The sequence below is a fragment of the Stegostoma tigrinum genome, chromosome 3 (assembly GCF_030684315.1).
Source record: "Stegostoma tigrinum isolate sSteTig4 chromosome 3, sSteTig4.hap1, whole genome shotgun sequence".
In the NCBI taxonomy this organism is placed as follows: Eukaryota; Metazoa; Chordata; class Chondrichthyes; order Orectolobiformes; family Stegostomatidae; genus Stegostoma; species Stegostoma tigrinum.
In genome coordinates, this window is record NC_081356.1 from 129,357,638 (window position 1) to 129,380,834 (window position 23,197).

The 23,197-nt window shown below is 40.5% G+C and overlaps 1 protein-coding gene across 6 annotated transcripts in view; it reads right to left on the reverse strand.

The window, feature by feature from the left end:
* Window positions 1-329: 329 nt before the first annotated feature.
* Window positions 330-23,197, reverse strand: part of htt (huntingtin) — a 238,331-nt gene continuing 215,463 nt past the window's right edge. For all 6 annotated transcript variants that reach the window (XM_059644891.1, XM_059644889.1, XM_059644890.1 and 3 more), the window contains 5 exons: window positions 22,719-22,932; window positions 21,346-21,451; window positions 17,785-17,947; window positions 11,242-11,402; window positions 330-2,372 (listed from right to left, as the gene is read on the reverse strand). In XM_059644891.1, the coding sequence (XP_059500874.1) occupies window positions 2,159-2,372; window positions 11,242-11,402; window positions 17,785-17,947; window positions 21,346-21,451; window positions 22,719-22,932 (858 nt within the window). In that variant the 3' untranslated portion in view covers window positions 330-2,158. The remainder of the gene's footprint in view (window positions 2,373-11,241; window positions 11,403-17,784; window positions 17,948-21,345; window positions 21,452-22,718; window positions 22,933-23,197) is intronic.

Consider the following 23,197-nt stretch of genomic DNA (forward strand, 5'->3'; position numbering starts at 1 on the left):
CTGTGCCATTAATGTATTTATTTTGTTACAAATACTTCTTTCTGTGCCATTAATGTATTTTTGTTACAAATACTTACTTGTATTTAAGAACCATTAATTTTGCCTATTTACCAGTTTTCCCCATTTAACCCTATTTGCTGATTTTTTTTTTCTGTGAACAACCTGTCCCTTCCAGTCCCACTCTGGCTGTCATTACCAAACTAGTTGCCTAATATTGCTGCCATATACATTCACGTTGTAGACTTATGTCTAGCCCCCATCTATTGGGTTATAAGCTGACTTGATGCTTGCTCATTTCAGAATACAAAAGATGACAAATTCAAGGTATATTTCAGTAAGTTATTTTATTTTTCAAAGTGCAAATTAAGTCATTTAGAATTAAAATGCAACATTTCAATTATGTTTTAATGGATACTATGAGGACTAACACTTAATACAAGAGCTCCAGCCATTTGTCTGTCATTGCCATTGTATAAACATTGTCAGATCAAGAGTCTTTTTGTGGAATTTTGAAGCAGCTCCACCATACCTGTATTACTATTGACAGTCTGTTCAGCGATATATATGTATATATAAATAAAAATAGACAGTCTAACACGGGACACAGCAACAGTATGACACTCAGAGGCAGGAGGTTGTCACAATACATACCATGAGGAAATTTCCACTTTGTTATGGTAAGAACTGGCCAAGTCTAAGTTTGTTAGTTATTGTCAGCAATATTTAAATAACATTGTCAGAAGCACAGGTTGTACAGCATTAAATTTGGAAACTACAATAAAAATTCAAATTCTTATCCCACTCCTGCCCACCCGCCCGCCAACCTTCCCGCAAGCCCCTTCCCCCAATCCCGACCATTAAGCAAACATCATCATACTTGAACAAACCTGGTGGCCCTGCCATTTAATCCACTGTTCTCATCAACATGTGCAAGTGTCCGTCCCAGTATTAGACATGCGGAAGCAGATATGAAAAGATGCATTCACACACATTCATCTTAAAATGAAAATTCTTGATGTAGATATCAAAAGAAATACAAACCTTATATTTTGACAAAAGAAAACAAGATTACTTCTTGACTTAAGCATTTCCAAGGTTGATTTTTCTAACACCTAAAATAGAATTATACGCTGAAATGATGATTTAAATCAGTAACTGCATGATTAGCCAAGTTTGTGTTTTATACGTTCACCTGCACTTCAAATCTCTGATGTGGAAAAAAATTGCAAACAAATTGAGCCTTCACAAAATGACCAAAGTTCAATTTGTTAACATTTTCAGAGTTTTGCTACAGTAATCCATCATAGGTTTCTTACTCTAATCTGATGTCATTTTAAAACCACAGCCACAAAAATGACAAACAAAAAGATTTTTGGAAATGTTATGGAAGTTCAGATATGGAAGAGAGACTAATTTGAACATGGACTTATGTTGAGATTAACAGTTATAAACTCTTGACTTACTGTAATGTTTAACCTCATAATATCAAACCCACATACTAGATTTCATTTTCCACCAAATACATCATCTTGATAGAATTGATTCATTTTGCCCTATCAAATGTGATCTGAATACCAGACCATGATATGTCTTTAACTTCACAGCTAATAATAAATATATTTTCTTTGTATAGTACATAGACACATACTTTCATTAAGATATCAAACGCCATTTGATGAAAGTTGTGAACTCAATGGTGCATTATGGGCCTGCATCAAATCAAAATAAATATTCACTCATTCACCACAGTCACACCTGTTCTTAAAATGCACTCAAAACTTCATCCACAGCCAAGGACAGACACGGAAGATATTCAACATAATGATTTTGTTCATTGCAAATTATGGGGTAAATTCATGCACCACAGGTTTTAGAATTGTACATACTTTACATGATATATAAATCTTCGATTAAAAGACAGTTTTACTTATATACCACATCTTACATCCTGAGAAGATTAACATTTTGTGATTATATGCACTAAATTCGACATACAACCACATTACAACAACTGAACAGTCAGGACATTTGGAAGGAACATGCTGGGAGTGTGACTCGAGAATACTGAGATTGTTAGAAAGGGATTCTTGTCTTGTCCCGTTCCCCCGTGTACCACTGCTATGTTTACAAAGTCCTCCAAGTCTCCAGATGCTGCCATTCAGAATTGAGCAACTTGGTGAATGCTTTGCAAGCAAGTCAACAGCTGGCGATAGGGGCTGCCAGGGGTCGCCACCATTTCAAAGACTGACTGGAAGGCACGGCGATCCAGCTCCTCATCAATCTGTTTCCTGTAGAAGTCCATTGCCAACAAGCAGAAGAGATTTATATCCACTTGTTCAGCCTTACCCATTCGGCTGATAATGTGGGGGAGGCTAGATATGCAGTTAAGAAATAGTTTAGCTTTAACTATCATGTAATCTGAGGTTGCGGACATGCCCATCAAGCCTGTGGATTTGGTTACAAATGTTTTGTCACCATGCTAGGTAACATCATCAGTGCACCTCCGGTGAAGTGTCGGTGTTCTGACCCACTTGTTATTTATATGCCTCTGTTTGCTATAACATATGCCATATAAATAACAAGCAGGACAGAACACTAATGCTTCACCGGAGGTGCACCAACAATGTTACTTAACAGGGTGACAAAACATTTACCCACAGGCTCAACGAGCATAATTGACAACCTCATCCGCAACCAGAGTTAGAAAGCTCTCAAATACTTTATATACTGTAGTCTGCTCTGTAATGACTGAGGATTATGATTGATTTAGAGAGAATGTTTTCTGACCTTTCCAAATAACGTGCATCAAGTCAGCTACAATTCCATATTTAATCTCTAGCAGCACATTACTCTCCTTTAACCATTACATTCATATTTCATAAAACATTCACAAGATCTCTTACAGCACATTAACTACTGCAATCTCCAGAATTCAAAAGCTTTGAGCATGATTGCAGTGAATTAGCCTTGCTTCACTGGGTAGCCTAGTTCCAAATCCAAACATGGTGCATTCAAATCTCACGCCAGAGAAACAAGTCCATAATGTAAGCTCACACTTCACTATAGTACTAAGGGAATGGTGCATTGCTGGAGTTACCAACCTGCTGAATCAGATATTAAATCAAGGCTCCATCTTCATTCTCAGGTGGTTGCAAAACATACCAAGACATTGGAATTCTTTACGGTGATTTGTGTGTATTTTTTTAAAGTTTGGATTTTAAACTACTGCTATATGGGTGTTTCATTTTGTGAAGGGGTTTAAAAATTAACTAGGTCAGTCTTTCTTGAACTGTTATTTAAAGCCAGTTTGTTTCAGACAGCAAGGCCTCCTAGAACATTAATGGAAGTCTACACATTTTTGTGGGGTTTTCAACAGGAAAAATCCCTTAAGCTATTGGATGGCAGAGATTCTTTGATGAACAAGTGTATTCTAAAGCTAATTCAAAAGCCTTTGAATTCAGTTTGAAGGAGGCCTAACTGAAAGCAGATGCAAGTATAGTCTCTCTGACAAAGGACACTTAAGGGAATATGCTGCCTCAGCAAAACAGTTTAGTTTGTGGAACTTCCAGACCAGAAGTATTTGGTTAGAAGTCAGCATTCATTATTATTGCATAAGTGATAAAGCCTAAAATCTCATTGGTCTGAATATTCCATAGAAAAGACCTCTCAGATCAAAGGACCAGAACCAAGAGAATGTGATTAAATCAAATCTACAGTTTTGACAAAGAAGGGCAATTTTCTTGGTTTTCGAGTAACTGTAAAATGATAGTGTTGCAATACATGGGACTTTGCTTTCATGTCTTTTTGAAATGTTTCAAACTGCATTATATTTAGAGATAATGGGAACTGCAGATGCTGGAGATTCCAAGATAATAAAATGTGAGGCTGGATGAACACAGCAGGCCATCAGCTCTCTGATGAAGGGTCTAGGCCCGAAACGTCAGCTTTTGTGCTCCTGAGATGCTGCTTGGCCTGCTGTGTTCATCCAGCCTCACACTTTATTATCTTATATTTAGAGAGCTTTGTTTCATCTTTATTTCTTTTGGCTAGTAAACTTGTTTTATTATTGAAACAAAACCTATAGTCTTGCGTGCTTAATTTTAGTGCAAGACGTATAAAATAAGAGTAGGCCATTCAGTCCTTCAAGTCTGCTCCACCTTTTAGCATGATTAATTCAGGACTCTGTAGCCACTCTTCCCCCCCCCCCGCCCCCGCCCCCCGCCCCCCGCCTTTGATCCCTTTATTCCCAAGAAAGATATTTACCCCCTTGTTGAAAATATTCAATGTTTTGGCCTCAACCTCTTTCCGTGATACAGGATGCCAGGCCACCACTGTCTGAGTAAAGAAATTTCTCATCTTAGTTCTAAAAGGCTTAACCCTTATCCTTAGACTGTGACAACAAAGTGTGGAGTGGAAGAACACAGTCGGCCAAGCAGCATCTTAGGAGCACAAAAGCTAACGTTGCGAGCCTAGATGTTTCATCGGAAAAGATGAAGGGTCTAGGCCCGAAACGCCAGCTTTTGTGCTCCTCTGATGCTGCTTGGCCCACTGCGTCCATCCAGCTCCACACCGCGTCATCTCAGATTCTCCAGCATCTGCAGTTCCCATTATCTCTCCTGAGACTGTGACCCCTGGTTTTGGGCTCCTGTTTTAACAGGAACATCCTTCTTGCAATTACCTTGTTTCGTCCTGTTAGAATTTTGTAGGTTTCAATAAGATGACACCTAATTCTTTTAAGTGCCACTGAATATAATCCTAACTGATCCAGTCTGTATACATCAATCCTGCCATTCCAAGAATCAGTCTGGTAAACGCGCATTACACTGCCTCTGCATTCTTCTCAGAAATAGAAACCAAAACCACATACAATATTGCAGGCATGGTCTCACCAAGATCCTGTACAATAACAGCAAGTTATCACTGTTCCTGTAGAGTCAGACCCTTCAGATCAATTCGAGCACCCCGATCAGAAGTCCCAATTGCCACCATTTGGCCCACACTCCTCTAAAACTTTCCTATCATATACATAGCAACGTGACTTTTAAATGCTGTAATTGTACCCATCTCCACAACTTTCTCTGGCAGCTCGTTCCATACACACAACATCCTGCACATACTTGAATCTTCTCACTATAAAAGCCAACATACCATTTGAAATCTTCACCGACTGCTGCACCTGCATGCTTACCTTTAACAGTAGGGTCTCACTACAGCTCCCCCTTTCCTAATCTATCGCTAGTCAGATAATAATCTGCCTTTTTTGTTTTCACTGTTGCAAGCGTTCACCCATTCATTCAACTTGCCCAAATCACAATTAGTCATCTCTACACTCTCCTCACTGCTCGGCTTCCACCTGGCTTTGTGTTATCTATAACCTGGAGATATTACGATTTGATCCTCATCTAAATCATCTGTATTGCGAATAACTGAGGTCCAAGCACTGTTCCTGTGGTAACTCACTAATCACTACCTCCTCTCAAAAGAGCCATTGTTTCCTGTCTGCCAACCAGTTTTCTACATTGGTACGTTATCCCAAATCCCAAGCGCCTTTATACTTTACATGCAAATCTCTTACAGTCATACAGCATGGAAACAGACCTTTCAGTCCAACCAATCCATGCTGAACACAATCCCAAGCTAAACTAGTCCCTCTTGCATGCTCCTAGCCCATATCCCTCAAAACCTGTTCCATTCATGCATCTATCCAAATGTCTTTTAAGTGTTGTGATTGTACCCACATCCATCACTTCCTCAGGAAGTTCATTGCACACTCAAAACCACCCTCTATAAGAAAATTTGCATCTCTCATTTTAAAATCTCTCCTGCCACCTTGAAAATAGGCCCCCTTGACTTGAAATCTCCCATCCTAGGGAAAAGACAACTATACCATTAACTCCATCCATACCTCTCACCGATTTCTCAACCTTTATCAAGTCACCTCTCAACCTCCTATTCTCCACCGAAAGTAATCCCAGGCTACTCAGCCTTTCTTTATAATTCAAACCTTCCATACCCAGCAACATCCTGGTAAATCTCTCCTGAACCCTCTCCAGCTTGATAATATCCTTCCTATAACTGGGTGACCAGGACTGGACACAGTATTCCAGAAGAAGCCTTATCAATATCCTGTACAACCTCAACATGACTTGCTTTCTCCTACACTCAAAGGGGTGAGCAATGACGGTACATGCCAAACACCTTTCTAAATCACCCTGTCTATGTGATACAAACTTCAAAGAATTATGTACCTTCACCCAGAGGGCCCTCTGTTCTACAACACGACCCAAGGCACTACCATTAGTTATATAAGCCCTACTCCTTGTTTGTTGTAACAAAATGCAATATCTCACATTTTTCCAACATGAACACCATCTGCCATTTTTCAGTCCACTGACCCATTTGATCCAGATCCCTTTATAATCTTAGGGAATGTTCTTCATTACCTACTTTGCCACAAACATACTAACCATACCTTCTATATTCTCATCCAAATCATTTCTATAAATGACAAACAACAGGACCCAGAACCGATCCCTGTGGAACACTAGTGGTTACAGGTCTCCAGTCCAAAAAGCAACACTTCACCATTACTGCCTCCTGCCATTTGCTCCATTATTCAATGTTTACTGAAATTGCAAGTAAACCACATCTACTGCACTCCCCATCCACTCTTCTAGTTACATTCTTGAAAAATTCTAATAAATCTGTCAAGCATGCTTTTTCTTTTGTTAATCCATGCTGACTGTCTGATCCTGTCAGTTTCCAAATTCTCTGCTATTAAATCTTGGTGTAAAGGTCTCTAGCATTTTCCCCCACTATTGACGCCACGCAAATGGGTCTATAATTCCCTTTCTCTTTACATTCTCTTTTAAAATTGTACAGTTACATTAGCTACCCTCCAATCCACAGGAACTGTTCCCGAGCCTATAGAATTTTGAAAGGTGACTATCTTTCATCCACTATTTCAAGGCCCACTTCCTAAAGTACTCTGGAACATAGATTATTGGACCCTGGGGTTTATTCACTTTTAATCCCATCAATTTCTTCAACACCATTTCTCTACTAATACTTATTTCCTTCAGTTCCTCCCGCTTACTAACTAGACCCTGTTCCCCAAGCTTTGAGAAATTATTTATGTCCTCCTTTATGAAAATAAAACCAAAATATGTATTTAATTGATCTGCAACTCATTGCTCCCCATCTTAACTTCATGTTTGACTTAAAGTTGTCTTCAGTAATCTTTCTCTCTACACATACCTACAGAAGATTGTATCAGTTAGCATGTTTCCCTTAAGCTTACTTTCATGCTCTGCTACTCCTCCCTGCCCCCAACCCCTTAATATAACCCACTGTCTTGCTTTGCTGAAATCTAAACTGCATCCAATCATCAGGTCTGCTGCTTTTTGGATAATTTGTATGCCCCTTCCTCGGACTGCCATGGTTTAAAAAAATAATTTATCAAGTCAAATTTCATTCTGGCATCCGACTTGTCCAGTGATAACATCAGCTGGGATCGTGTGTGTCTTGGTCAATATAAATCTCTCAACCAGCATCATGAAAATAGATTCTCTACTCATTGCTATTTCAGGGAATTGGTATATGTCTCTTATTCATCAAGGTCAGGATGGGCACGTTCATTATTCTGGGATCTGGTGATTTTCATCAGATGGGCCAAATCGGCCAAGGAATGGCAGATAGATTGTAATTTAGATAAGTGTGAGGTGCTGCATTTTGGAAAGGCAAATAAGGACAGGACTTATACACTTAATGGTAAGGTCCTGCGGAGTGCCGCTGAATAAAGAGGACTTGGGGTGCAGATTCATAGCTCCTTGAAAGTAGAGTTGCAGGTAGAAAGAGTAAAGGGTGGCATTTGGTATGTTTGACTTTATTTGTCAATAAATTGAGTATAGGAGTTGGGGTGTCATGATGTGGCTGTGCAAGTCTTAGGTCATTTTTGGCATACTGCATTCAATTCTGGTCTCCATGGTATAGAAAAGATGTGAAACTTGAAAGGATTCAGAATGATTTGTAAGAATATTGCTATGATTGAAGGGTTTGAGTTGGAGGGACAGGCTAAATATGCCAGGGCTATTTTCCCTGGAGCATCAGAGGCTGAAGGGTGACCTTATAGAGGTTTATAAAATCATGAGGGACATGGCCAGGATGAAATGCCAAGGTCTTTCCTCCAAGACAGGGGAGGCAAAAACTAGAGGGCATACATTTAAGGGGACAGGGGAAAGATTTAAAAGGGACCGAAGGGGAACATTTTCGTGCATACGATGGTGCGTATAAAGAACATAGAAAAGTACAGCACAATACAGGCCCTTCGGCCCACGATGTTGTGCCGTGGAATATTCCTAATCCAAAAATAAAATAACCTAACCTACATTCCCCTCAATTCACTGCTGTCCATGTGCATGTCCAGCAGTCGCTTAAATGTCACTATTGACTCCGCTTCCACGACTACCACTGGTAAACTATTCCATGCGCTCACAACTCTCAGGGTGAAGAACCTCCCTCGGACATCTCCTTTATACCTTCCTCCTAACACGTTAAAACTGTGACCCCTCGTGGCAGTCAGTCCTGCCCTGCGGAAAAGTCTCTGGCTATCGACTCTATCCATGCCTCATTACCTTGTACACCTCCTTCAGGTCACCTCTCATCCTCCTTCTCTCCAGAGAGAAAAGTCCAAGCTCAGTCAACCTCTCCTCATAAGACAAGCCCTCCAGTCCAGGCAGCATCCTGGTAAACCTCCTTTGCACCCTCTCCAAAGCCTCCACATCTTTCCTATAATAGGGCGACCAGAACTGGACACAATATTCCAAGTGTGGTCTCACCAGGGTTTTGTAGAGCTGCAGCATAACCTCGCGGTTCTTAAACTCGATCCCCCTGTTACTGAAAGCCAAAACACCATATGCTTTCTTAACAACCTTATCCACCTGGGTGGCAACTTTGAGGGAGCTATGCACTTGAACACCAAGATCCCGCTGTTCCTCCACACTGCCGAGAATCCTGCCTTTAATCCTATATTCAGCATTTAAGTTTGACCTTCCAAAATGCATCACTTCGCATTTATCCAGGTTGAACTCCATCTGCCATTTCTCAGCCGCGAATGCAATGACAAAGTTGGTGGTGGAGGCTAGTACAATCACAACATTGAAACAGCATCTGGATGTGTACTTGAATAGGAAGAATTTAGACAGATATAGGTCAAATGCTGGCACAGTGGGACTAGATTAATTTAGGATATCTAGTCAGCACGGACAAGTTAGGTCTAAGGGTGTTTCCATGCTGTACATCTCTGTAATGGGATTCTAGTCGATGCATAGGTGACCAAAGAGAGAGCCTGGAAGGTTCTGCTGCAAACAAGATAGGATATCACAGACATTTGGAATTTTAAATATGTTGCTGCTGTGCAAATTTCCTTTCATTACCAAGCGAGAAAGCAGTCCATCCTCTCAAGAGCAATTAGCTGTGTAACTGATGCCGGCCTTGCCAGAGTCCAATTAATTATTAAGAAAGTAGTTTAAATTTTAATTAATTTTCTTCAGTGTTTGTCCCATTATGACAAAAATACACTTCAAACATTTGCTGTCTATGAAGTATTTTGGAGCAGCCTGTTATGATACTCTTTCTTTCCAGCTGTACGAAATAAAATTACATGGATTGTACAAGTTGAGGTTATTCAGCTGAATTAGTTTATGTCTCTTCCTAGTCCAGTGATCTGTTTCCACCCCGCCCTCCTTGCTCCTCCATCCCAGCCTCACACCTGCATACATCAAACTTCCCTTCAATATGACAACATTCTCTGCTTCAACCAATTTTTGTGGTCAAGTTGTAGACAATGTGGAAGGCTGTTCTAAGTTACAAAGGGACATTTGATAGGATGCAGAGCTGGGCTGAGAAGTGGCAAATGGAGTTTAACCCTGAAAAAAGTGAGGTGATTCAATTTGGAAGAACAAATTTGAAAGCAAAACACAGGGTTAATGGCAAGATTCTTGGCAGTACAGAGGAATCTCAGGGTTCATGTCCAAAGTCCCCTGAAAGCTGCCACCCAGGTGGATAGAGTTGGTAAGGTGGTGTGTAGTGCGTTAGCTCTCATTTATAGAGGGATTGAGTTCAAGAGCCGGGAAGTTATGCTCCAGCTATACAAAAGCCTGGTTCGGCCACATCTGGAGTGTTGTGTCCTGTTTAGGTCACCTCATTACAGGAAAGATGTGGAAGCATTGGAAAAGGCACAGAGGAGATTTACCAAGATGGAGGGAATGGAATGGAGGGAAGGTCTTACGATGAAAAGTTGAGACACCTAGGGGTTTTCTCTTGAGAACAATGATGGATGAGAGGTGACTTGATAGAGGTGTACAAAATGATCAGAGGTATGGAGAGACAGCCAGAGACATTTTCCGGAGGGTGGAGGCAGCTATTACGAGGGGACATGGTTTTAAAGTGAAAGGAGGTAGATATCAGCAAGACAGCAGAGCGAAGTTCTTTACTCACAGTGGTAGGGGTTGAACTGCATTGCCAGAGAGGGCAGTTGAGTCGGCCATATTAGGGGCATTTAAGTGACTACTAGATAGGCATATGGATGATAGTATAACGTACGGGGAGGTTAGACGGACCTTAGGATTAGGGTTAAAAAAAAAGTTTGGCATAACATCATGGGCTGAAGAACTGTACAGTATAGTACAGACTATGTTGTGTAGCAGTGAATCTACGTTCTCACAGCTTTTGATATACAGAAATTCTTCCTAAATCCTTCATCTGGTGAGTTGATTGGACATCTGTTCATATTGTGCCCTGATTATGTGCCCAAACCACCTGCCATGTGGTTGAGACTGGAGAATAGAAAAAAGGTTAAAACATACAAAGAGAGTCTTTAGTGTGTGATCCCAACAGAAAGGTAACCTCTTGCAATCCCAGGACTTTCCAAAATGCTCTACCTATAATGAAATGGTTTTGAATTGTAGTCACTGTTGCAATGTAGAAATGCCAGAAAGTTTAATAAAAAAAGCATTAAAAAACATTTAGTCTGCGTGATAACTACAATAAAATGCCAATTGGACCACTAAAACATCTTTGGCCACCTCAACATTTCAGTTTGTGCCCTTAGCAGTACCTGTAACTGTCTCAGGTAATGGTAAGTTCGAAAGAACACATTATGCACCAGCTTAATTCAATCACAATCTTGTCTAACTCTGGATCTGAGCACCTATAAGCCTGGCAATTATTAATAAAGGATACAGAGCTGAGATCCATGCACTGGTTGAAGCACTAACGAAGAAGCAGGAGAGGCTCCACATTGCCATTGCTATTGGTGTTCGTTGTGTGAAGTTTGAAAGCGATAGCATTACCCAATCCCTCACCATGGAAGACTGCCCAGTATTGTGTAAAGTCTGAAATACCTGTAAAGGAAAGAACACAATATCAATTCAGAATATAATGGGTTCAACAGTTCCAGAGTTCAAGAAAGTATGGCACCAGAGAATACGAGCAGTTTTGGTTTTACAGCCTCACCTCAGAGGCATCATGCTAAATTGTACAGGGCTCAAAAGGAGAAGATAGAGGAAATAACTATTTTTAAAAAAAGACTTGCTTGCACGAAGCACTTTAGACAAAGTTCAGCTGTGGGATCAAGAAGTTACTTTGTGAAGAAAAACTGGGCGTATTGCGTCTATACTCTGAGAAACACAGAAACAAAGAGTTGGAGGATAAACCAAGAGACAATGCTTCCTCTCATAGGAGAGTCCAACACTGGGGACACACTTTAAAGCAATGGTCTCCTACCAAAGACAGAAATGAGGAGGAATTCCAAGATAATAAAATGTGAGGCTGGATGAACACAGCAGGCCAAGCAGCATCTCAGGAGCACAAAAGCTGACGTTTCGGGCCTGGACCCCTCTGATGAAGGGTCCAGGCCCGAAACGTCAGCTTTTGTGCTCCTGAGATGCTGCTTGGCCTGCTGTGTTCATCCAGCCTCACATTTTATTATCTTGGAATTCTCCAGCATCTGCAGTTCCCATTATCTCTCTCAATGAGGAGGAATTTCTTCTTTCACAGGGTTATTAGTTTAGGGAATTCCGCTACGGTGAACTGTGGGATTCCGGATCACTAAAAGTGTTCAGGGCTGCATTAGACAAGATTTTGATTGAAAAGGAAGTCAAGGGACAGAATAAGGTTGAAGGTTTATATTATATTATTTAGGAACTTTGGTTCTAAAGTACAGGCAAGAAGAATTTTTGTTTTTAGCTCTGTGAACTCAGTTTTTTTTCCCCCCAAAGATGGGTAAGAAACCCAACTTTAGCACTGGGTCAAACAACATTTCCAAAATATCATGTGACTTAATCTTAATGATTAAACAAGCTACCTGGTGAGAGAATTGCACAAGTGATTATCAATTTGAGCTTTTACGGCAGAGAAAGAGCAAGACCAGAAGTGGTTTTAGTTCAGAAGACTGACTAAAAAGTGATCTAAGTAACTAGAAAAAACTCAAATTTTTCTTTACAGATCAGCAGAAAAAGTCACTGATTTGTGCGCCTTGGGGTCAGTTCGCTCAGTTGGTCGGTCGCATGGCTTTTGTTGCGGAGTCCCATCAACAGCAGTTTAAATTCCATACCAGCAGAGGTTGCCATTAAGGCCCTGACATCTCAGGCTCACCCCTCAGGGGTGTGTTAATAAACTATTCTCATTAGAGGACACATTAGTGTCCCATCCAAGTACATCTGCAGGAATCTAAGGTGCTTGCTAATGTGTTATCTATTTCAGAAACTGGTGAGGGCAACTATCCATCAGGGGCATGCAGCCAGAGCCAGGCCAGTGTCATGATAAACAACCACGCTGCACAGTAGGGGAAAGAAAAGAATGGAAGAGCAATAATTATAGGGGATTTCACAGTCAAACAGGGTGTTTCTGTCGCAGTAAATGTGACTCTAGGATGGTGTTTCACTCCCTGGTGCGAGAAACAAGAATGTCATGGAGCAACCACAGAATACTCTTCTGAGGAGGGGGAGCAGCTAGAAACTGTGGTCCACATTGGTGCCAATGACTTTGATTAGAGGGATGAAGTCTGCTTGGGTGATTTCAGAGAGTTAGGATACGAGTTTTAAAAAGCATAACCTCAAAAGCAGTAATTTCAAAATTACTCTCAATACAGAGAGCTACTGAGCACAAGAACAAGAGAATTCAGCAACTGAATACACTGCTTAAGAACGTGGTGTAAGAGACAGGGCATTAGATTCCTGACAAATTGAGGTTCTGGTGCAGGTGGGACCTGTACATGCTGCATCATTATACCTTAATGGGATTGGGTCCCATAGTTTTGCAGGCAGATTTGCTCATGCTGTTGGGGTGAGTTTAAACTAGTTGGCAGTGGGATGGGAGCCCAAGAATAACTTAAATTGAAAGGAAGTAAAAATGGCCGAAGGATGTTTATAAAAATGGTGGGAAGATTAAAATACAGAAGAACTCTCTCCTTAACTGTACTGTGGGTCTACCTACAGAACACAGACTTCAGCGGCTCATGAAAGCAGATCCACACCACCTCTCATGGGCAACTTGGGATGGGCTGTACATACTAGCTCAGTCTATTCACCCTATGAATGAATTTAATAAAAAAAACACCAAGCATCAAGTATATTTTTTTTTTGACATTCTGTTTTCAAAGTTGCATGCAGCATTGAAGCAAAGTAGGCAATTTAAAGTCACAAATAGAAATGTATGAGAACCATCTAACTGCCATGGTTGCATGGTGACCAGGATTCAGAACTAAATATTTAAGGAATATTTGACGCTTAGGAAAGGTAAAGAAGAAGGAATGGGAGGTGGAGTTGGACTAATTATAAGGGATGGGATTATTGAAGGAATTTCTCAGATAGGACAAGCAATGTGTGAAATGTATTTAGATAAAACTAAGAAATAGAAAGAGTAGCAGACATCGGTCAGAGTTATTTGTACACCACGAAATAGTAACGGCAGTGAGAGGTATGGAAATGAGAGAAGTATGTCGCACGGGCAACATAGTTATCATCAGTACATCAAATCTGCGTACAGACTGGGAAAATCAATGCACTGCCAAATTTGTAACGGACATGTTTTTGGCATTTGAGGGTTTTTTTTACAGCAGCATGGTGAGGAGTAAACTGAAGGACATACGATTTTAGATCTAGTATTATATAATGAAAGATCTTTAGACAGCACCTTCCAAACCTACAAGCACTTCCGCATACGGCAAGGGCAGCAGATCCATGGGAACATCACCTGCAAGTTCCCCTGCTACTCACCACATTGCCATTCCTTCAGTGTCGCTGGATCAAAATCCTGGAATTCGGTCCCTATGGCATTGTGGGTCTACTTACAGTACATGGACTGCAGTAGTTCAAGATGGCAGCTCACCACCTTCACAGCAGCAACTAGGGACGGTCAGTAAGTACTGGCCAGCCAAACTGACCTACGTCTCACAGGTGAATAAAAAAAGGTCTAATCAACAATCTTGTAAGAGAACCTCTAGGGATGACTGACCACGATATGATATAATGTTGCATTATATTTTAAAGTAAGGTAGTTCATTGTGAAGCAAGTATGTTAAATTGAACAAGGGAAATCATGAAGGCATGAAGCATGAATCAGTTGAGATGGATTGAGAAAAATACATTGAAAAGCCTGACTGTATACAGGCAATGAACAGTCTTTGAAGAATTACTGCATGACTTATAGCATTCTGTCGAAGTACAAAAATACATGCAGTTTGTCAACTATGGCAAACGAAGGAGGCATAGGATCAAAAAAGGCCCATAAATTTGCCAGAAATACCTATAATTCTGAGGATTGGGAGTTTTTTCAAGTATAAAGGAAAAACAGAAAACTGATGAGGAAAGGGAAAACAGAATGTGAATTATAATCTAGCAAACAACATAAAAATGATTTGCAAAAGCTTCAATAGGTACATTAAAAAAGGAAATGTTTGGTTAAAACGAGTATGAATCCACTTCAGGCGGAGTCAGAAAAATTTTTCATGGGGAATAGAGATATGGCTGCAATAATAAAATCATTACTTTATGTCAATTTTTACTGATGATGATACCAGGAATACTCAAAAGTAGAGATCCAAGTAGCTACAGAGAATGAAAATTGAAGGAAATTAGCATTCGTAAAAAGATTGTACTGTGAAATCAAATGGGCTCAAGGATGATAAATCCTTAAGACCTGATGGTCCACATCCCAAAGTGTGGAAGGGGATAGTTATAGAGATGGTCAATGCATTGATGATTATCTTCCAAAATTCTATAGATTCAGGAATGATTCCTGTAGATTGAAAAAGGTAGCAAATGTCACCCTATTATTTAAGAGAAGAACAAGTGAGAAAGTAGTGAACTACAGACACATCAGCCTTAATCAGTAGTAGAGAAATGCTAGAATCTATTAAACAGTGGCAGAAATAAGCACTGAATTGATAATCTGAGAGGGCATTATCAGCATGGATGTGTGAATCGGAAATAATGTTTGATGAACTTCTTGGGTTTCTTTTAAATAAGGTATTAGTAACAAAACTAATGAAGGATGGACGTGGCATACTTAGATTTACAGAAGGCTTTTGATAAAGTCCCCCACAGGAGACTGGTTAGAAAAATTTAAGCATGTGGGATCGGAGGTAATGTACAGGCATGGAATAATTATTGGCTAACAAACAGAAAACAGTGAGTAGGAATAAGTGGGTGATTCTGCATTAGCAGGCTGAGACTAGTGGGGCCCCAACTGTCCACAAAATATATCAATGATTTAGAGGTGGGGATCAAATAGAAAATTTCCAAATTTATGGATGATACAGAGCTAAATGGGAACGTGAGTTGTAAGGCTTCGTCAATGGGCAACACAGCAGATGGAAATAGTATGAGAAAAAAAAGTGGGGTTTTGCACATTGACAAGAAATAATAGAGCAGTTGAATATTACTATTTAAATGGACAGTGTGCGGAAAGCTGCAGTGCAGGGGGGATTCCAAAGACTTCATGCATAATGACATGAAGCTATCATACATGTTTGGCAGATAACAGGGACAACAAATCCATTATTGGTCTTTATTTCAAAAGGAAAGGAGTATAAAAGTAGAAAAATCTTGCTACAACTATGCAAGGTACTAGTTAAACTACACTTAGGCTAAAGTGAGGGTCCCCTTATCAAAGGGAAGATATACTGACATTGCGGGCAGTCCAAAGAAAATTCACTAGGTGCTTCTAGCCACTGAGGGATCTTATTATAAGAAGTGGATGAGCAGGTTGGACTGAATGGCTTACTTGTGCTCTGACTGATGGCCAATCATCCATCAGGTGGTAGTGCCATTTCAGTATCATAATGAAATGTTATGGGTGCCTCGTGAAATTAAAATGGCAGGTGACTTAGGCATTAGGAAAATGCAAAATAAAATATAACAGCATTTTTATTGTCCAGGATAAAGTGAAGATTTAGTTAAATTTTGCTGAACATGCCATAAATGTCAGGTGTGCGGAAACACCAACCATCAAATAAATTACTTGCACCTTTAATTCCACCATCAGCTTTAAAAAAAAAACCACTTAATAGCATTTTAATAGATTACATAGGGCCCCTACCTGAAAACAAGAGGGGAAATCAATATCTTATAATAATTATGGATGCTTAAAACAGACTTACTGAGGCGGTGCCTATCAACTCAATTTTTTTTGGTAAGACATGGATTATTCAAAGAAAGACAATCAGATCAAAGTTCAAATATTATCACATTTTAATCAAAGATATAATGAGCATTTTGGGAATAAATCAAGTAATATTTTCAGGTTATGATCCACAACCTCAAGTACTAATGGAAGGAAAGTATCAAATTTTAAAGACAAAGATTAGAGCTTATTGTCAAAAATGTTCTAATGGGTGGGATAAAAGAACTTCCTTATTACTGTTGGCCATTAGGGCTGATGTGAAAGAACCTCAAATTTATCAAAGAAACATTTGTAAAGCTGAGAGACCAGCTGGACAACCTGTGTGACAAGCTTGAGAAAAATTAACCATAACTTGAGTTGGTAACATAACATTTGAAAAGTACTTGACAATGAAACCTAGAGCAGATAAAAAGGCCAAAGCTCAAAATGCTGTCACTGCAAACAAGCTTTACAAAGCCAGGCTTCACATGGAAATTTGATTTGTCCAGTACTTCGTTCAGTATTACCATTCGCTTAGGTCATGACACAGGCAAGAAAAGAACGTTAAGTCCACTATCCGATGAATCATAATTTTATGGAATTGCAGCAAGCTAAGTGGCTAAAGTGGTCTAAGGCTGCTGCAATTCTTCTAATCTTATTCATCTCTTAAAAATGAGAGGTGAAGCAGCACACCTGGTCCACCTGCTCCTTTCCTCCCAGAAGGACTTATAGCTTTGCAAAACTAGAGCAATGACCATTGAGGAATGTCTTTACTGCGAACAAATAACATGAACATGGACATTAGGAGACCTCTTTTGCAAGGAAAATATTAACATCTTCACGTGTTCTAAATTTTTAATATGGTATTCAATGGAATACTTCTGTAATTTATACACAATTATTTTATAATCACTATGCTATTCCATTGAAGACTTGTTTGGTCACCATACTGCACTGTTAAAGAAAAGCCAGGCAGTAGTGAGGGGACAAAAGGAATAAAAAGCATACTGATCAGGTAGATGAAGTAGGGCGAGATAGGGTCTTTGTACAGCATTTAGACTGGTACAGACTAGATGGCTGAATAACTTGGTTCTACATTGCACAAGGAAGAAAAACCAATACCTTGTAAACCACTGTGGCCATGTACTGTGGGTAGGGCTGCTGGTTGGAAATAAATTCTCCAATAACTTTGTTCATCACGTCTTGAGGTGGGAAGAAGTCATCAAGGAACTGTGGAAGGATGCGTGCCACAACCCTTGCCTCACAAGGGAAGCCCCTCCTGATTCTAAAAAAGAGAGAGAGAGAGAGAGAGAGAGAGAGATTCAACTTTATAAAATATTCATTTGCGGGATGCAAACGTCATTGGACGGCAATAAATGTTGGCTAGCCATAGCTGCCCTTGAGAAGGTGGGTGAGCTGCCTTGTTGAACTGCTGCAGTCCACCTGCTGTGGACTGACATACAATGCCATTAGGGAGGGAATTCCAGGATTTTGACCCAGTGACAGTGAAGGAACGGCATTATATTTCCAAGTCAGAATAGTGCGTGACTTTGGGGGGGAACTTGAAGTTGGTGGCATTACCATGTGCCTTCCACCCTTGCCCTTCAAAATAGAAGCTGTTTTTGCTTTAGAAGATGTGGTCTGAGGATCTTCTCTGAATTGCTGCAATGCATCTGAAGATAGTACACACTGCTGCTACTGAGTGCCAGTAGTGGAGGGGATGAATGATTTCCTCTAAAAATACACCAAAAAACCTGGACATACCCAAAATAAATGCCTGATTCTAAAATTTTTTTCCAGTATCTCAGATGCAGAAAGATTAAGTAAATTCAGCACATAATAAGAATTTTTTCCTAATTTTCCAGGTAGAACAATTTAACAATGCATCAGCGACAGTAAGAACTGCCGATGCTGGAGTCTGAGATAACAGTGTGGAGCTGGAGGAACACAGCAGGTCAAGCAGCATCACAGGAGCAGAAATTGAAGGGTCCTGAGCCAAAACATCAGCTTTCCTGCTCCTCTGATACTGCCTGGCATACGGTGTTCCTCCAGCTCCACACTGTTAACAATGCATTACTTTGATTCACATTGTTCTGCAGTTCAAGGATGCTGGACACATACTGGGCCCTCAGCGACATGCCCAGTTCACTGGCTCTGAGACAGCACTGAGTCTTAACAAATATTCTCCACAACACCCAAAACTAGATCTATAGTCACCTGATACCCTACTGTCCAGCAGTATTAAAGCACGTTGTGCTCTTGACCGCTACTATTCCAGCAAGCAACAATAATCAAAGATTAAAGCAAAGATCCCCCAGGATGGCAAGATACTAGTAAGTTTAGAGGAACAGAAGGATCTTGGGGTGCTTTTCCGCAGATCCCCGAAGGTGACAGGACAGCTTAACAGGGTATTTGGGAAGGCACACATAACACTTGCCTTTATCAGTCAGAATAGATTATACAAGCAGAGTGGGACTATTCAGAACTTGGGTTAGGCCACAGCAGGCATCATAGAATCCCTACAGTGCAGAAAGAGGCCAATAAGCTCACCGAGTCTGCACCGACCCTCCAAAGAGCATCCCACACAGACTCAGGCCCCTGCCGTGTCCCCATAACATGAAATTTCCCATGGCTAATCCACCTAGCCTATACATTCCTGTACACTATGGACAATCTTTACTTGGCCAATCCGCCCAACCTACACATCTCTGGACTGTGGGAGGAAACTGGAACATTTGGCAGAAACCCACACAGGCAATGGGGAGAACGTGCAAGCTCCATACAGTCACCCAAGGCTGGAATTGAACCTTAGTGCTGAGGCAGCAGTGCTAACTACTGTGCTGCCGTCTTGTGCAGTCATCCCAGTGGTTTGCACCCGTTTGATCAGTGATCAATGATGCACAGCGCAGTTGCAAAGGTGCAAAACCATTCAGTGCGTACAAGACTGTTAGTACCATTCAGTAATGTTTAGCTGAATTCAGAAACAGCACCTCTTGACCCAAAGCATGTGAATACTCACTTGCTTTATATTTTTATTCCTAAAAATTCAGACCAGCCATCTGAATAGTATTTTGTTTCTACCAACATAAAGTTACTTGTGTTGATTTCTTAATTGTAGGCAGCAAGTTCACTGAAAATGTCTCCATTACTTCATTATACTTTTCATATTCACTGATTCTGGTACTGGGTGGGCCACAATTCTTACTGTGAAAGGATTTCAGCTCCTGACAGAAAGCCTCTATTATTTTCCTTTGATGAATGTGCTATTCAATCCAGCAAACCATTCTTTGTTGTCCACTGTTCAACAGCTAGGTCTGCATTGCAGATACTCAGCAACTGTACATGGAATGATATGTTTACTCAGCCTGTGTACTCAAACCTCATCGTATCCTACAATGGGTTAAGTCCAAAAAGTCCCAAAAGTCTTTCGAAGGGATTTAGTTAGAGCACATGGATTAGACTGAGGGCACCATCCAGTCTCACAACCTGATGGTCAATTTACAGAAACAGTTATAAATCACAGGCTTTTGTCTTTAAACAATCACCTACTTTAACTTGAAATGAGATGGGCATTCCAAAACTTTATGCCTAGAAAATTGAAAATGCAGCCACTACTGGAGTAGCAATTAAAAGAAATGTCAGAATACAAAATATACTGGAACTGGAAAATTGGCAGGGATTTTGAGGAGTTACAGACAGTGTTCTCTCTTAGCTGTGCAATCTCATAGCAAGCCAGGAGTTTCTATGCATGCCACATACAAATCAGCAGATTTCTGTTCCCAGACATACAGGCCACTTCAAAAAATGTGAAGGGTCCACATAGTTAAGTGAATTGGCTGCTCATCACAAAAAGAAATTGAGAGTACAGAGGTGGTAAAGCCAGGGGTTTGCAGTGACGGGGTCATGGGAAGATTTGACACAATGGGGGAATTTTTAAAATTGGAGGTGTGGGTGATGAGTGAGCAGGACTTGCTGCAAATTAGGATACAAGCAGCAGGTAAGCTTAATGAAGCTGCAAGACTGGGCAGGAGTAGTAGAGTCTGGAGAAAAACAAAGGCAGAAACAGGTGGGTTGAGAGATTCTTAGATGATGCGACGGAGAAGGCTGTCATTTGGTGGTCTGCAAGATCTGGCTTTTTAAGCTACCAAATCAATCCCAACACCATGCTCTTTTCCCCACGGACCTGTAAATATTTCCCTTCATGTTTTCACCCAATTCCCTTTTGAATGTTACTAATGAATCTTCTTTCTGCATTCCTTCGGGCATACATTCCAAATCACACAATTCACTGAACAAAACAAATGATTTCTTGTGTCGTATCTTTGTCTTTTGTCAATGGACACATTAGAGAGAGGGAAGCTCAGTGTCAAGTGCCAAAGCTGTGAACAGTCAGATGGCGGTCAGGATTGGAAGGAACAGCTGACTACGGAAAAGACTCAAGGTGGACACAAAATACGAGTTTACACTGTCCAATATTCAACAAGTCTCAGGCACAGATTGTAAGAGACCTCTAAAGGACAGGGAACACAATCTTTGATCAAGGGTTCAAGAGTTACGGACTAAAAGCTTAATTTTTAAAAAGAGTGCAGCTACTTGAAAGCAGAGGGTATGGCAGACCTGATTTGTGGATGGATACTTCAACAGTTAAATTTCTCATCAAACCACCAGGAACAAAAATCTCACCTGTCAAAGAGGACGGAAACCCGCTCCATTGCCACAATAACGGATTCGTTGTCTGGTACTGTGCTATCGGTTTCCGAGCTCTGACTCGGGCTGCTCTTTTCTTTGCCTGTTCACAACACAAACAATTGAGAGACTGAAATTACATACATGTCTTTTTCTTTTTAAAAAAAGGAAGCTTGCACCTCTGACTCACTCTATATATGGAATGTTGTTTTGTTTATTTAAGAAAACAACCAAAAAGAATTGTTTTATTTACTTCCGAGCTGAGTGAACCAGGCTGCTAATTATCCATCGTTAGCTTCTGAAACTTCCATTCAGTGAATTTTTTTAAGATTGTACTTGCTGCCATCATCTACTTAGTCACAGTACTTGTAACATTGTTAATGATGCCACAGGTAGGTGCCTGCATCAAAGATTAGGCTAGGCATTATACTGTCAAAATAGCTTTGACTTAGACAAACTGGAGAACCAATAAACTTGTTATTTTTCAAATGCCTCTCTAGTTTCAAATGTTTCAGTCGTTTTTACAGAATCAAGTAGGACAGGGTGCTTAGCACGAGTTAAGAGCATAGCAGGCTGCAACCAGAGCACAAGGTGGGGGATGGGGTTTCCGGTGAGCTGAGAGCCAGAGTGAGTGTCACGATGCGGTGCACAAGATACTCCATTGTTATCATAACTTCTAGGAGTACAACGAGTCGGCCACAGATTATGGGACTGGAGTCTCATGCTTACAATGCTTGGGAGGTGGGGGATGGGTGTGTGTTCCCTTTTAAGATCGATCTATATAGGTGGCTAATCAGGATATTGTGCCTACTTTGAAGAGGAACCCCATTGGACTTAATTCTCCTAGCAATGCAAGATTAAAAAAAACATTCAAGTATTTATCCAATTCCCTTATGAAAGTCACTACTGAATCTGTATTCACCACTTTATCCAGCAGTGCGCCAGATCAGAGTAACTGCAAATTTTCCTCCCTCTTACTCCTAGATTTTTTTTTGCCAATTATCTTACATCAACGTCTTCTGATCAAGGGTCTCTTGTCAGAGGAGCATTGGCATCCACTCCATCAAAATCCATCATTATTTTCAATGTCGTTTAGATCTCCTTCAACCTTCTTTTCCAAATAGAAAAATTCTAGATGTTTCAGATTCTAGGATTTAATTTGACAATCTCTTAACCATTACTGTAACCACAACCTCAATGCATCCAAGTATACGTCAAGAACAGAAATTGCCTCTTCACAAATAAAGAAAATACATTGCTTCTTTAAGATGTTGACAGCTTCAAAATAAGCCTTTCTTCATTCACAACTATTGATCAGGCAAGTAGAGAGATGACCCCTCCTGTGTTACATCAACGCATCAACACAGTACCTGTATACATGCAGGTTAGCATCAGTCCTAGGGCAGCCATGGCTCGATGAGGGCTGTGCATGTTTAATCTATCCACACTGAGCTTCACCAAGGCTTCTCCATCCAAACGTGAAAGCTGCTCCGAGAGAAGAAGTCTTTCCATCCCACGCAAGACACAGTGGTAGATTATGGAAGGTGTGGATTCCTCACTGCCAGAAACCATTACTCCACACATCTAAACATCAGGAGGAGCAGCTTTAAACATGGAAACTGCATACCTCAGATGAACATACAAGTTAGAAGCAGGAGCAGCAGCTTCAGCAAACTCCAACATTCCTTCAGGTTGTTCAGTTAATCTGATTACTCCACATTCCAGCTACTCTCAATAACTTTTCATCCCCTTACTTACCAAGGGGGTATCTCCCTCTGCTTTAGAGTCAAGGACTCTGCATCCACGTCCTTTTACGTAACACAACAATGACACAGGATATTCTCAACTG